General features: G+C 52.7%; 6 protein-coding genes across 6 annotated transcripts, besides 2 other annotated features; 3 read left to right on the top strand and 3 right to left on the bottom strand.

Annotated features, from left to right (window-relative positions):
- Window positions 1-723: 723 nt before the first annotated feature.
- Window positions 724-1,251: a sequence feature (pseudogene).
- A 76-nt stretch (window positions 1,252-1,327) lies between these two features.
- Window positions 1,328-2,821: a sequence feature (pseudogene).
- A 2,573-nt stretch (window positions 2,822-5,394) lies between these two features.
- PODANS_7_1480 (uncharacterized protein) lies at window positions 5,395-6,669 on the bottom strand (the record flags this gene model as incomplete). The annotated part of the gene is made up of 1 exon (XM_001905367.1): window positions 5,395-6,669. The coding sequence occupies one exon, from the start codon at window positions 6,667-6,669 to the stop codon at window positions 5,395-5,397; it is 1,275 nt and encodes a 424-aa protein (XP_001905402.1).
- A 404-nt stretch (window positions 6,670-7,073) lies between these two features.
- Window positions 7,074-8,158, top strand: PODANS_7_1490 (uncharacterized protein; the record flags this gene model as incomplete). Its single annotated transcript, XM_001905366.1, has 2 exons — window positions 7,074-7,871; window positions 7,955-8,158. The coding sequence occupies 2 exons, from the start codon at window positions 7,074-7,076 to the stop codon at window positions 8,156-8,158; spliced, it is 1,002 nt and encodes a 333-aa protein (XP_001905401.1).
- A 354-nt stretch (window positions 8,159-8,512) lies between these two features.
- On the bottom strand, window positions 8,513-9,283 carry PODANS_7_1500 (uncharacterized protein; the record flags this gene model as incomplete). The annotated part of the gene is made up of 1 exon (XM_001905365.1): window positions 8,513-9,283. The coding sequence occupies one exon, from the start codon at window positions 9,281-9,283 to the stop codon at window positions 8,513-8,515; it is 771 nt and encodes a 256-aa protein (XP_001905400.1).
- A 906-nt stretch (window positions 9,284-10,189) lies between these two features.
- Window positions 10,190-10,943, bottom strand: PODANS_7_1510 (uncharacterized protein; the record flags this gene model as incomplete). The annotated part of the gene is made up of 2 exons (XM_001905364.1): window positions 10,190-10,491; window positions 10,556-10,943. The coding sequence occupies 2 exons, from the start codon at window positions 10,941-10,943 to the stop codon at window positions 10,190-10,192; spliced, it is 690 nt and encodes a 229-aa protein (XP_001905399.1).
- A 599-nt stretch (window positions 10,944-11,542) lies between these two features.
- PODANS_7_1520 (uncharacterized protein) lies at window positions 11,543-12,472 on the top strand (the record flags this gene model as incomplete). Its single annotated transcript, XM_001905363.1, has 2 exons — window positions 11,543-11,765; window positions 11,829-12,472. 2 exons carry the CDS (start codon window positions 11,543-11,545, stop codon window positions 12,470-12,472), a joined length of 867 nt encoding a protein of 288 aa, XP_001905398.1.
- A 494-nt stretch (window positions 12,473-12,966) lies between these two features.
- PODANS_7_1530 (uncharacterized protein) lies at window positions 12,967-13,493 on the top strand (the record flags this gene model as incomplete). The annotated part of the gene is made up of 4 exons (XM_001905362.1): window positions 12,967-13,089; window positions 13,172-13,261; window positions 13,353-13,389; window positions 13,450-13,493. 4 exons carry the CDS (start codon window positions 12,967-12,969, stop codon window positions 13,491-13,493), a joined length of 294 nt encoding a protein of 97 aa, XP_001905397.1.
- Between the last annotated feature and the right edge of the window lie 154 nt (window positions 13,494-13,647).

The following is a 13,647-nucleotide window of genomic DNA, read 5'->3' as shown; positions in this document are numbered from 1 at the left end:
GATGGCGTGCATACTGTAGGATCTATCTCGCTCCATGGTCTCCTGTGCACAGGCCGTTTCCTCGAGTTCTGCCATGCTGATTTTGAGTTTGATTGAAGCAAAATCCAGGGACGTAAGCAGCTTGGCGCGGGGAGATGTGAGAGGTGTCTCGGTGATGATATCGTGCTGTTGCTGCCAGATGGGCGGGGCCTCAAAGGGGAACTCTTCGGACCCAGGAGCATACGGCGTGTTGCCTTTCTTCTCCACCAACTTCTTCCGGCTGATGCCGAGAATCTCTTCCAAAGCATCGGGCATTTCGCCCGTCAGCTGATTGGCTTTGTGGTTCAGCATGCTCAAGGGCATATGAGTGGACTCCAGTTGCTGGACCGGGTTTGATATTTCAACAAACGGTATGTTCTGCACACCTTCCAGCTGTTCTTCCTCAAAGAGAATTGCATCTTCCGCAGCGTCAGTATCGTTGTAGTACTCGTACGGGGAGCACCCAGGTGGAACGTCCTGGCATGTCCTGATCATCTTTCCCAGGTTGGTCCGAACATAGAACTGCGCATCAGGTCCGGCAAGCTCATCGTACAAACTCTTGACATTTTCTCCAGGCTGAATCTGACGAACGCGCATGGTGTCTGGCTCGCGAGTAAGGGTCTCCATGACGGGCTTCATGTGTTTGTACTTGTCACGGTTACCCCTGATACGATGGGCCTTGCTCAAGCATTGTGCAGACGGTTAGCATCGGGGAAGTCGGCTGTGTCGAGGGGCCTGGGAACTCACCTCCTTGATGTACTTATACATCTTGCCAAGGCTGTTTCCTGGGGCGAAGTCCCAGATATAAATCTCGTGGTTAGCGGAAAAGCTGAACTTCCACTGGCACTGCATCCCAGTAAGCTCAAAGGACATGGCATCTACCTCAAGCTCGAGGTCCCATCCATCGTTCCCATGACGGCCATAGCCCTCGCCAGGCCTAACGCCCACTCCCGACCTCGATCGGACGATCCAGCGGTTGTAGTCTTCAGGCGCGACGCCAATGCGACCAGTCTTGCCATCTCGAACAAGAATGAAATGTTCGCCAGGACGCATGAGGGCGTACTGAATGAATCGCCGACTGATGGGATCGTTGCGTTTCATGTGAGCACATATGAAGTTGCGCGCCTCCACAACAAGACTTTGCTTTCGAAGTGCTTTCCGACGGGTGGTACCAAACTGGTTGTATGTCGTCTCCTGCTGTGCTGTCAGGTCCATGAAGAATGACACGAATCCCTACGATGTGAGTTTAGGTGGTTAGCAGGCATTGTTTGGGGCGCAAGGGGCGGCAGGTAGCTGCGGGGATACGAACAAGTTGCGTCAGCTCTTCGATGAGGAAGTTTCCGCTCCATCCGGTTCATTTGCTGGCAGGGAAACACTGCCACAAGGCCAGACAGTTGAGCTCAAAGAACTCATCTCAGTTGCGGCAAAGTTAAATGGCCTTTGGAAACTCGCAGTCCCTGGTCATGATGGAGAAGTGTAACTAGCCATTTCGAGCCATGCTGTGCTGACTGGCGTGGTTCCAAAAGCTTCAGCCCCAAATCTGTACCTTCATTTTCTTGTCTTTGGGTTTTTCGTCCTCGGCAATGTCTTCAAAGAGTTTGTCCGAGCCCCGAAGGACTCTGCGGGACATGCTGCTGAGGGCTTCGCGATACAGGTCTTCAAGAGCCCCATAGCGATAATGATGGCGAATATATTCTGCGACTGAGCCGTACTTGTCGTCCTCACCATCCTCGTCATCTTCGTCTTTGTCTGGCTCATCCCCCCGCACAAAATCGGCACAGGCATCTCGAAGGGCTTGCAGACTAGGCTGTTCCACCTGGATGCAGAGATCTAGGAGATCAGAGTCGGAGATGGAAGGATCGGCGAGGAATTCCCTTAAACTATTGGCTTTGAGTGCAGCTGGGAGAAGCGCAGAGCGTGACATGACCTGGCGACAAAACAGAAGCTCCTTAATCTCGGTGATGTCAGCAATGAGTTTGACAATATCCTCGTCTTTGACAGGGGCTGTTCTTTTGGCCAGCTCGGCCGGGATTTGCGCGGTGCCCATGAGCATTGGTCCATTGATATGGCTGTAGTCTTTTTCAACGCCCTCCTTGAGCCACTTTCTCACGTCCTCTTTGCTCTCTATCTTGCTCTTGTCTGGCTGTGGCTGGGATTTTCCTGTCGCGACCGAACTGCCAGCTTCCTGGTTCTGTGCTGCTGCTGCCGTCTTTGACGACTTTTTCTTTGCCCGCTTCCTAGCCTTCTTCTTTTCGGCTGCTGTCATCTCACCCCCCTTCTCAATCGCGGCTTCCGCACCGCCGTCCACACCGGGAGCTCCCGCAGGAGTGGGATGAACGCGTACTTCCTCCTCTTTGTTCTCCACGACAGGGGGCTCAATCCACAGGAAATGGCGTATGAGATCCAAGTACTGTCCTCGGGTGTTCTCCACTACATTCTCGATAGGATCCCACGAAGAGTCTTCACTATCCTCGGATGCAGAGGCAGCCATGCGTTCGGTCAAAATCTCTTCCAAATACGCAGCCTGGCTCCGTTCCTCTTCCTTGGCCCTGGCAGCAGCAAGGCGGGCCTCCAACTCGCGCTTGTGGCGTTGAAACAGGGCGTGCTCCTGTTTGAACCTCTTCTTCTGCTCCTTCTCCCGGTTCTTGTCTTGGTCATCCTGAGCATCCCGAACCCAATTGTACCACTTTTCCTTTTCGTACAAAAGCTCAGCGGTGCGCTTTTCGAGGTTCTCCAGTGCCTTTTGGATCGAGTAGCGAGTGTTGACGAGCTTGTCTAAAAAAGCCTTGTGGCCGTAGTCCATGTCCTGGAGTAAAAATGTTTGTGGTGCAGTTCTCGGGCCCTGATGGCTTTCCCCACCAGGACGAACTGGTTAAACAGGTACTCATAGACCTGGGTCAGTTCTTCCAGAGACTGGATGCCTTCAAACGACATGGTGTTGAGAGAGGCCTTGGTATCCCTTAAAAACGAGGATTTCTTTTCCGCAAGCGTCATGAACTCATTGGTATGTCTCTTGGTAACCCAGATATAAGCCATAGCATTGTTTTGCGTGGAGTTTGCAAAAGAGGTTGCCGTTGGAAGTCTCAATGGCTGGCACCGTGCATGGCTTGTCGTCCGAGGTTCGGATTGCTTTACACAGCGGCTCTTCCACTTGCTCAACAGCCATGATGATGAGACAAAATGGTGAAATATATGGTGTTGGTGTTGGCCAAGGTAAAAGAGAGGTTCAGTCGATAGCTGTTTCGCCTTCAAGCAACGCTCTTCTGTTCACCACGTTTTAGGGGGCTGTCCCCACGGCAATTCGATGTGGGGTCCCGCCACTGCGCGCACAGATCCACTGAGTGCGAAAAGGGCTCAGGGGTACAGGGGTCCGTTGCACTGTGTCCCTTTTGGTGATGTCCAATACCTAACGTGTAAATCTTCCCTGTTTCCAGACCAGACCCAACCACGCATTGACAACAGGCAGAACAGGCAGCAAACAGCAATACTGATGATATCTTCTCTCTCAGCGTGCTTCTTCTGAGAACAACTCGGACACCATCTCCAAGAACGGAAGAGCAACAGACAAGCAAGAATGGCGGCTCCATGCCGATATCTTGCTGGACGTGGATCTGGTCGCGATGCCCTTCTAGGTCGATCTGAAGCTGGTCAGCTCATCATTGTCAGGCCCCCAAACCCCCGCTACATCTGTTCAGAATGGAGTGCTCAGCATAGGGCTTATCAGTCTACCAGACGAGCTTCTGGTGGTGATCCTCGAGTTGGCAACTCACGAACTGCGCCACCATGGTCGGTTTGGTGGTGGCCATCTAAACCATGCTGATAATATCGAGATGCCGTGGCCCTGTTGGCAGTGTGTCGCCGTTTTAGGCGTATCATAACGCCGTTCTTTTATCGAACCCTCAGCATCAGCTTTGGGCGAAACAGCGTCTGGTCTCAGGACTACATCAGGAAGCCCAGGGCAATCAAGCACTTAGTTTCCAGCCTTCGCAACAATCCAACACTGGGCCAATACTGCCGAAAACTGCAGTTGGTAGTTCAGGAAAATGATGGCGTCTTTTCGACCAGGTTCAATCTCGACAACGCCATGGCTCTGGTAAACTCATGCCCGAACACGACGCAACTCCATTTCACTGTGTTGAATCGGCATCCAGACAAGTTTTGGGCTATTCTCCGCACAGTTACGATGGCGATGCCAGCCCTCGAGTCGTTTTATCTTAGCCTGGAGGATGCGCTCCGCCTTGTGCCGGTCTGCTAGATGATTAACGACATGCCCAGTCTCAAAGTCCTCGAACTGTACAGTGTTTCGCCGACATACCCACAGTTCCCCTTAAGCGTATTCAAGGCAAGACCTCGTCTTCGTATTCTTTTTGTCCTGTAGAGATATAAATCAGGCTGACCAGACCCACATCCAGAGCCACCGGAGCTCCTCGGCCATCACTTCCATTACGCTCAGCTGCTTTGAAGACAGCCCTGACAACCTACAGCGCTTTCTACTTGTTTTCAGGGAGCTCGAGCACTTTTCATTCCCGCACTGGTTTCCACAACACCGGGCTTCGCAGGCATCGAGCCTTTGACTTGACTGTTATGCACGTCCTGCTCTCCCACCACAAAGAAACGCTTCGCTCAATCGAGATATCCTACTTAACAGGCGCGCTTGGTAGCTTTGACGTGACTGACTTTCCCCTGCTGGAGGACCTCTCTCTCTCACGCTGGAACACTATGGTGCATTGGGTGGGCGCAGACCCGTGGAGTAGGGACAACGTGGTGAGCTCTGTTACCTACTTGAAGCTGCTAGCCCCGCGTTTGCGAAAGTTCTGTTGGCAATGGGCTGGGGTTGACCAGCAATGCTCAGAAGGCATCTCCAACTTTGACCAAGCCGATGAGGATTGGTTGCGAGGGCTTGCTCTTGCCGCGATTGCCCGTAAGATACCACTGCAAAGCATAAAAGTCGACTTCAATCCCGACGTGGGATTCTTCAGCCCTGGATCCAACAACACTAAGCCTGAAGTCTATCCATACGACAGGATAGATCGTGTCGCCGCTGAGGTTCGCCCGGCAGGCATCACCATCGAGTATCCCACGCCCTCCATTTCCAAGCAACGGTTTGAATCAGTGCCACCGCCGAGGCAAATCTCGTCACCCACGCCTTCTATCTGGACAGATGATGGTGTCAGTCGGGAGAGACTCGGAGGTGTGCCTCAACAAAGACACATCACCCAGTATTTCTTTCGCAGGCGGAATATGTCAAGCTTCGACAACGAGGATGGCTTGAATATGGCTACACATATTTCATAGTTCATTATACCACCATCGCTTCCCCGGGAATATATTGCAGTTATACCTTGAAATATAGAAGCCTCTCTCACCAATTATAAGTTATAGCCCAGGCCAATCCCAAACAGTTCGCTCCGCATTTCTCTTGGTGACCTCCACTTCGTCCCCAACCCTCAGCTCGAAACTCGCACCCTGGCTGTCTTGCATTACAGCAGGGAAAGCATATCGGCCAAAAACAGGCGACCACTTGGACCCAGTATCCACTCGTCTGTCTTTCATCAACTTCTTCAAAACACTCCCCAGCTCTCCCACAGCGGGCTTGCCAGTTTCATAATCAACATTTAAGCTCACGCATCGCACGCAGTTCCCGGTGAGGAGCAGCTTGTGCTTGTTGTTGAAGGTCAATTCAGCCCACAAGTCCTCCGCCCAGGCTTCTTCACCCTGCCCATCGACCACGATGTTGGGACGAAACTTATACATGGGCATGGGTTGATCAGCAGGCAGCCGAGCGCTGACATCATGTAGGGACGACTCGGATGTCACAAGTAAAGGTGCGACATCAGTGAAGGTAATCCATGGCTTCCCCTCCTGACCCCTTCCGGTGACATAGGACGTTAGGGATGATAGCCAACCGCCCTTGCCATTCTGAGTGGTTTGTTGATGCTTCTTAGGAGGGAGGGTATCACCCAGTACAGCCCTCTTCCCATCTCCAATGTAGACCAGTCTGATAGGAGAGCCAAACCGGGCAGTGAACCAGTCTTCATAGGGTGATCCCATTGAGTAGGCTGATGATGGTGCGCTGCCATGAAGATTGACGTTTATTTTGGCGAGGGTGGCAGTGTCGACGATGAGTGGGATCACGAGCGGCTGCTCATCTTGGTCTTGATTTTCTGGGTCGTGATATCGAACCGAAATGTTACCACCCGAGAACTCTTGTTCAAAAAGAGCGCATTGTGGATGGGAATCGACCTGCATTTTCTTGAGCTCCCCATCAGGTTCAGAAACCTGGAAGAGCATGAAAGTCCGGTCATGGGCAATGCCTTGGGGCCCGATTCGGGCTGATTTGAGTTTGATGCCGCGAAGGGCCTTTATGGGATAGACATAAAGCTGTGTACAAGTCGTTAGAGAAAGGATCTGATCATTTAAGATGGTGATTCCTACTGTTGTAATTTTCATGGTCACTGTGTGATAGATGAACTGAATGACAATAGGCAAGGTTAGATAGATAGGTTGGTGAAACCCCCTGCGAAAATGGCGGTGGTAGGATGCAAAGCTCGACGTTTGAAGTCGATGTAGATAAGAGAGGTAATCAAACCAGACGTAATTGGCTGCTAGGGCTTGGCTACGTGTGTAGTAATTATAGGTATGGGTTTTCATGGAGCAGGATGCAGTGGAGGAATGCGGAGGCCACTGAATGACTAAGACGTGGCTGGATACTTGGCATTCAGTTCATTGTTTTGCCTCCGCAATCCATGCTGTTGTTTTGTTGAGCTGATGGGAGGCAATATTAAGGGCATGGTTGACGGCATCAAGGCCCCGCGGTATTCCAGTGTGATAAACCTCCATACGAGTTTTATGTGCAGCCTAAAGTGAGGTTGTAGACTCTAGATACCCCGCTGAAACGTCATTCAGATCTCCTCATACCCCCCAAACTGGTATCAAGCTCTTATCTAACTATATTCATAGCTCGGAAGAATAGACCCAATGCTTTGCCATTTTCACTAAACCTTATTTATTCTGGTTTCCTCTAATCACCCCATCACATAATTAGTGGCTACCCAATGGAAGACATCACCATCACCCTCACCACCAAACCAAGTGCGTCTCTCAGGGCATCTGTCTTCTCCGCCCATCCACCAAGTACCAGTCGCAACCTCTCAGACGTCCTGGTAGTCTTTCTTAATGGCCTGGTTCTGTCACGTAGGGCCTGGTTGCCGGCCATATCTCACCTTCTCTCCAGTTTCTCCGACAACAATCAGCACCCTCCAACGATATTAACCTATGATCGTTATGGCCAAGGAGACTCGGACCACGACCCAACCGATGACCCCAATACCATCCCCTACAGCCATGACGCTCATGACATCGTCTCCGATCTCCACCAGCTCCTAACACAATTCACCAGCTCGTCACCTCACCTCCCAAACCTGGAGTCAACCCGTCTGGTGTTTGTCTGCAACTCCATTGGCTGCCCCCTGGCACGCCTCTACGCCCACGCACATGCAGACCAAACACAGATATCGGCATACCTCTTCCTGGATTCGATGATAGCCAACACAGATTTCGTCTCCATCTTCCCAGATCCCGACGACACTGGCTTCGACCCAGGCTCCTTGCCAAAAGGCGTCTCCCCGCAAGAATTGCGATACACGCGTTCACAGTTTCGCAAATTTTTCCACCCGACGGTTCCCAACCCTGAACATTTTGACCGAAGAAAACTGGCCGAGATGTTGCCCTTTTCCGACAGCCCCTCACTCCCTCTTATAGCTGCGCCGGGAGATGAGAAGCCCAGCGAGAAGGCACCGCTGTTGACCGTCGTCGGTCATGACTGGGATGAGTTCGCTGAGCAGTGCGAGAAAGTGAGTAAACACTTCCTGAGCCGAGCAATCATCCGTTGTGGTTTAACTCTCCTACTGACAACACTGTACCTCAATTCTGCTAGGGCACCATGGCTGTCCCGAAGCAAGTTATCAACACTTTTATGAACCCAACGTGGTCACGTTATAATGATGGCCTCCTTCGTCTTGTCCACACCCCGGGAAATTCCAATACAGTGAAGGTTGCCAGCGGATGCGGGCATTTTATACAAAAGGACGACCCGGAATTTGTGGCCAGGGAAATTAAACATCTGCTTGACAACCTCTAGGATGGTTCCAAATCAAAGCCATGAATGGAAATGCAGCACACATGTCGATATAAAGTATATTATAGTGTAGGATTAGCAATCCGTAGGCGACTAGGACTATTAGTTATGCGATATAGATAAATGATTAAAGAAGAGCAATGCCAGCCCCCCAAACTTCGGTCAATCACCAGGAACAGAGGGTAAGTTCCCTTTTGTGCAGACCATGTTCCACCAACAGTATCTGATTCAGAAGTTCCGAGCCCAGGACCAAACAACCGTTATAAGCATCATCATTACCGCCGCCTGCCCGTCATATCTTGACCGTCGCTCATTGAGATATCCTGGCTCATAGCGTCATCAATCGTCATCCGCCCGCTAGTAGCGGTACCAGTTGCTTGCCGGGTCACCCAAACACTCGCCAACCGTGACAGCCCTCAATCCGTTCTCCTGAATAATTTCCAACATGGCGGGAGTGAGGATTTCAGCGGTAGTTTGATGTACATCATGGCTGAGCACCAGGTATGATGACTGGCCGCCAGAGTTTACCGCCCACGAGAAAGTATCTATCGCTGCCTGGATGGTACCTGGCGAGTTGTGAAGGTAGTCCTTGGTGTCGACGTCGAAGTTGACCACGTGATACCCCAAGCTCTCAATATCGGGGAGGCAATCGCCTCCACAGTTGGCGTAAGGCGGTCTCATGTAAGTTGGGACCTTGCCAATCACCTTTCGAAGGGATGTCTCGAGTTGCTGCATCTGGTATCTTCGCTGCTCCCAGCTGGCGTACGTCAGGTCTTGATGAGACCAAGTGTGAGATGCAATCTGATGACCAGAGGCAACCATGCGTTTCAGGATGCTGGGCCACGTAGTCGAGGGGTCATCGATTCCGTGAGACCAGTTCTCCCCGTTGACGAAGAACGTGGCCTTGGCACCGTACGCGTCCAAGAGGTCCAGGACATGGCCGGTGTAGCTGAAGGGACCGTCATCGAACGTGAGGGCCACGGTACCGGGAACAGTGCAGTGCTCAATGATCACGCCGTTAGGTACTCTGGGCGCCAGTCTGCTGGTGTCGGCTGGTGCGGCTTGCCCACCCGAGTGGAGCAGCCCGACAGAGAGGGAGAGCAACGTGGATAGCCGCATCATCGTCATGGTGGCCAACAAGGGGAAGGGATATTTGACGGCGTCCGTAACGATGCTCGGATAAGGCTGACGAGGAGCAAAACGGCAGAATACAAGCGTGGGTATGAGGCTGAAATATAACTGTGTTGAGAGTGTCGAGTCTGAGTAATGTTAGCGTTGGTGAGGCAGGTCGAGGGACAGCCAGACAGACGGGCCATGGCGTGGACAGAGCAGGACCGGCCAGCTTTAAACTCTTCCTCGAACCGCGATCGTCAGTGGAAGAGACTGCAAGCGCGACGGAGGCAGCAGGTTTCCTTGGCGGGCAGAAACGCCACCGGCTGCAGTCCGATGCATGGTGTTGATTGTCTTTGCCATTGTTGCTTCCGTCGAGAAGAGGGCAGGTCCTGGGTACATAGACCTTCCATCGGGCCTGGAAGGGAAATGTCTCATGGCATGTTTTTCAACTGCATGCGGTTTTGACAAAGAAGTCGCGCCGGGCTTGTTGACTGGCCAGCTCAACTACATACCGCTCAACGGCCGCACCCGAGCTAACGCTAACTAACGTGAGACATTCCGGAAAGAGTGGTGATGCTGTTCCAGTTTCCCTGTCCGGTGCGGTGACCGACGTGGCGCTTGCACCGCAGCCGCGAGGGACGTTTTCCAAACGCCCAAGCCGCATGCACCATCACATCCCTCCAGCCACCCGATACCAGAGTGGACAGGAGGTTGCGCGGCACCAGTCGGGCGGGGAGAGAAGCAGGAAGTGATTTTCGGGACGAGGTACCTTCGGGTGACATGCGTGCGTCCATACCTACACGATTGGCCCTAGATATCCCACCACACCTTGAAGCTGCAAGAACCCCCTTCCCCCTCCTTCTCTCAAGTGCCCACCCCAAACTGGTCCCCAGCCCCACACACGAGCGCCTCCCTTGAGGTTCATTTGATGTCATAGCCGTTGAGCCACAGAAAGCCCCCGGCTCCAACAAGGCTGAGAACAGCCCAGGGGAGTTCGAGTTCGATCACGGACCACACCCAGAGACACCCGAGAGACGGCGCCTGCTTCATGACTGCCAGATACCCGAACATATTCGTAATATGAATCATGTAGCAGCCGGCGCATATGCTGCAAACGAAAAAGAAGGACTGCCTCAGGACCGACTGATATCGCAAGGGTAGGCCAGGTACGAGCGTCGGTTTCGATGGGTGAGGGTGGAGGGTATAAACCAGTAATCCGAAGACTGGATGGTGAACTGCGTCAGCGCGGCCGATCCGGGTGGCAAGAGAAAGAAATGGCACACATACCAAGAAGAGCCTGGAAGAACCTCGTCCAGACCGTGGGCCATACCACACGGTCAGCCGAATACTGGTGCTGGACCAGCACATCGAGTGTAAAGTGCAGCATTGACAGACACGAAGCCCAGAGCATCGTCTCGAGAATGCGCTCGGCGGTCGGAGACAAGCGTTTCTCCTCATCCTCTTCGTCGTCCTCTTCGTCATCCTCGCTGCTGCTGTTCCCATCAACAGTCCCGGACTTTCCGGTTTTCTTCCTCAGCGCATTTTGTCGCTTCTCGGCCTCGGCAAAGAGATTCCTCTCCTGGGCAATCTCCAGCAGCGTCTTCTCCTTCGGGCCCGATCGGTCAGGTTGCCTGAGTCTGACCTTGGTGACGGGATCTTTCCGTTGTCTTGCCATTGTCGTCGAGGTCCAGGGAGAAGAAAGACGAGAAGCAAAGAACGCGCGAGCGTGTTTCGCGGCGCTAATACATATTAATTAAATATAGCAATCACTTCCCAGAAGCTTGGCTGACAGCTCCACTGGAGCTCTTGTTGCGCTGCGCCGCCGTAGTGGGGGACCATGAGCGAATGGAGGGGCAGCTCCCTGTGCATGCATCAAACCCTTCTGGCCGGTACAAACAGAGATGAGTCTTTTCATAGCCATAGCTCTCTATTCTCCAACTTTGAGTACGGCATACCTACACAAGGCTTCTGTGGTTCCTTTTTCCGGGACAGGGCTTGGTAACGACGTGATGTGAGCTTCACTATCCGCAGGTCCACTGAACTTGATGAGGACCAGGGGAACCTTGCCAATCGAAAAAGTGGCGCCTGATGCATCTTCCACGAAAACATTGTTTCTCTCAGACCGGTTGTCCCTTGCAGTAACGGCCCAAGAAATTTCCGACCCGCCTCCTTTTTGAACCGCTTCGCTTTTCGGCCCCTGCCTGACTGTGCGCCCGATTTTCGACAAGACGAACGATTGGGGACGATATCGCTGTCGAGCTCGGGCAAATCGAGATGGAGTTGCTCACCATCTTCGCCGTACTGGCTGTCGTGCTCCCGTCACTTTACATATACACCGCCTCTGTGGTCTCGACGCGGTTTCCAAAGTTGGAGAACAAGAGCATCTGTCTTCTGATTGCGCACCCGGACGATGAGGCCATGTTCTTTGCCCCCACAGTTCTCGCCCTTACGCGGCCTGAAATTGGCAACCATGTCAAGATTCTCTGCTTGAGTAGTGGTGTGTACTTCGCCAGAGCCCCCTGGTTCTCGCACAAGTACTGATATTCTTTTCTTGACACAGGTGATGCGGATGGCTTGGGGGAGACCCGAAAGAAAGAGCTGGCCAAATCTGGTGTGGTCCTCGGCTTGCGGTCCACCAGTGATGTTTTTGTGGTCGAGAAGCCCGAGTTCCGCGACAGCATGACCACGACCTGGGATGCGGGCAAGATCTCGGACCTCCTTGTTTCTGCCTTTGCGCCTCAACTGAACAAGTCAAAGGGTGCCTCATCGCCCCCCACAGCCTCCATAGATGTGCTCATTACCTTTGACGCCGGTGGTGTGTCAAGCCATCCCAACCATATCTCGCTGTATCATGGCGCCAAAGAGTTTGTCGGTGCCCTCGTGGCTGGCAAGGCGGGATGGGCATCCCCCGTCGATCTTTATACTTTGACAACCGTCCCAATAGCCCGCAAATACTCTGCTTTTCTCGACGTCCTCCCCACCCTACTGAGCTGGGCAATTGGTGCCGGCAAGAGGGATAAAAAGCACCCCGGTGGGCTCGTGTTTCTCAATGGTTTGGCTGGTCATGGTAGCTTCACAACGGCGTGGAAAGCCATGACCACGGCGCACAAGAGTCAGATGGTGTGGTTCCGTTACGGCTGGATCATTCTGAGCAGGTACATGTACATCAATGATCTCCGGCTGGAAAAGATCAAGAGAAAATAAGGTGATGGCTTGCCAGTCCCTGGACTAGCCAAGGAAGCACATACAGCGTAGTTGAACTTGTAATAATATCATAATTTCTTTGCTACGTGACCCAGATTTCTCAAGACTGCCACTCTCGGGCAGAATGTATGTCGAAATCCCATGAAAATGAGAACCCAACTTGGATGTCGAAAGAGCTCCTGTCAAATGCCCCACTTATAGGGCTCCCCCCTGTCCACCATGGTTCACGAACCCCAGCATGGCAGGCGGTGTCAGCCGGCAGATCCATCGCAACGGACTCCAGCGTGCACCCACTCAACTCACTCCCATCGCTCGCTCACTCGGCAGTCACCAACCAGGCTGGGATGAGTTGCTGTCTGAACTGCTAACTGACGACGACAAACAACCACGTTCAAAACAACGATATACAACCACCACCACAACAACAGAACGACGGCAACTTCATTCTCTTGATCCTTGCACACTAAGCTTCGGTCCAAAAACAACCCCTCAAAATGGCCGATGTTGCAGAGGAGGCGCCTTCCGTTTCGGAGCCCCTCGATCTCGTCCGCCTGCTGCTCGACGAGGTTGTGTTTGTGAAGCTGAGGGGAGACCGTGAGCTCAAAGGTCGGCTCCACGTAAGCTTGCCTTCCTTTCTCAACACTGCCAGCACTTCCCAGCACCTCCTGGCCTTTTTCTGCGACTAACCTAACTATGTAGGCTTACGACAGCCATTGTAACCTCGTCTTGGGGGATGTGGAGGAGACGATATACGTGGTTGAAGACGAGGAGAACGACGAAGAAGTCAAGGTCAGTGAAAAGTCCATCATAGTGGTGGCCACCTACCTGTTCAATGCCATGTCAAGAACTGCGGCTAAAATGTGCCCTTCGATGCATACAGACTATCAGCCGGAAATCCGAGATGCTTTTTGTCAGAGGTCAGTACTTTTTAGATCCATCTCATCAGGTCTGTGGAACCCGGCTAACATTCCATGCAGGTGATAGCGTTGTGCTCATCTCCCCTCAGTCACGGATTCACTGAAAGTGGCAATATCCATGCCTTCAGCGCGTCCAGCCATGAAGCATTTGACGATCAAGGCTACACTCAGTACCATTATTGCCCATGCTACCCGACCCAGGTTTCTGAACAGATGAGGATTTAGCCTTAGCCCTGGACTGCATCGCCGAACTGTTCG

This window comes from Podospora anserina, chromosome 7 (genome assembly GCF_000226545.1).
Source record: "Podospora anserina S mat+ genomic DNA chromosome 7, supercontig 3".
Classification (NCBI taxonomy): Eukaryota; Fungi; Ascomycota; class Sordariomycetes; order Sordariales; family Podosporaceae; genus Podospora; species Podospora anserina.
The sequence above is the reverse complement of the archived record's forward strand: the minus strand, read 5'-3'. Positions and strand labels throughout refer to the sequence as shown.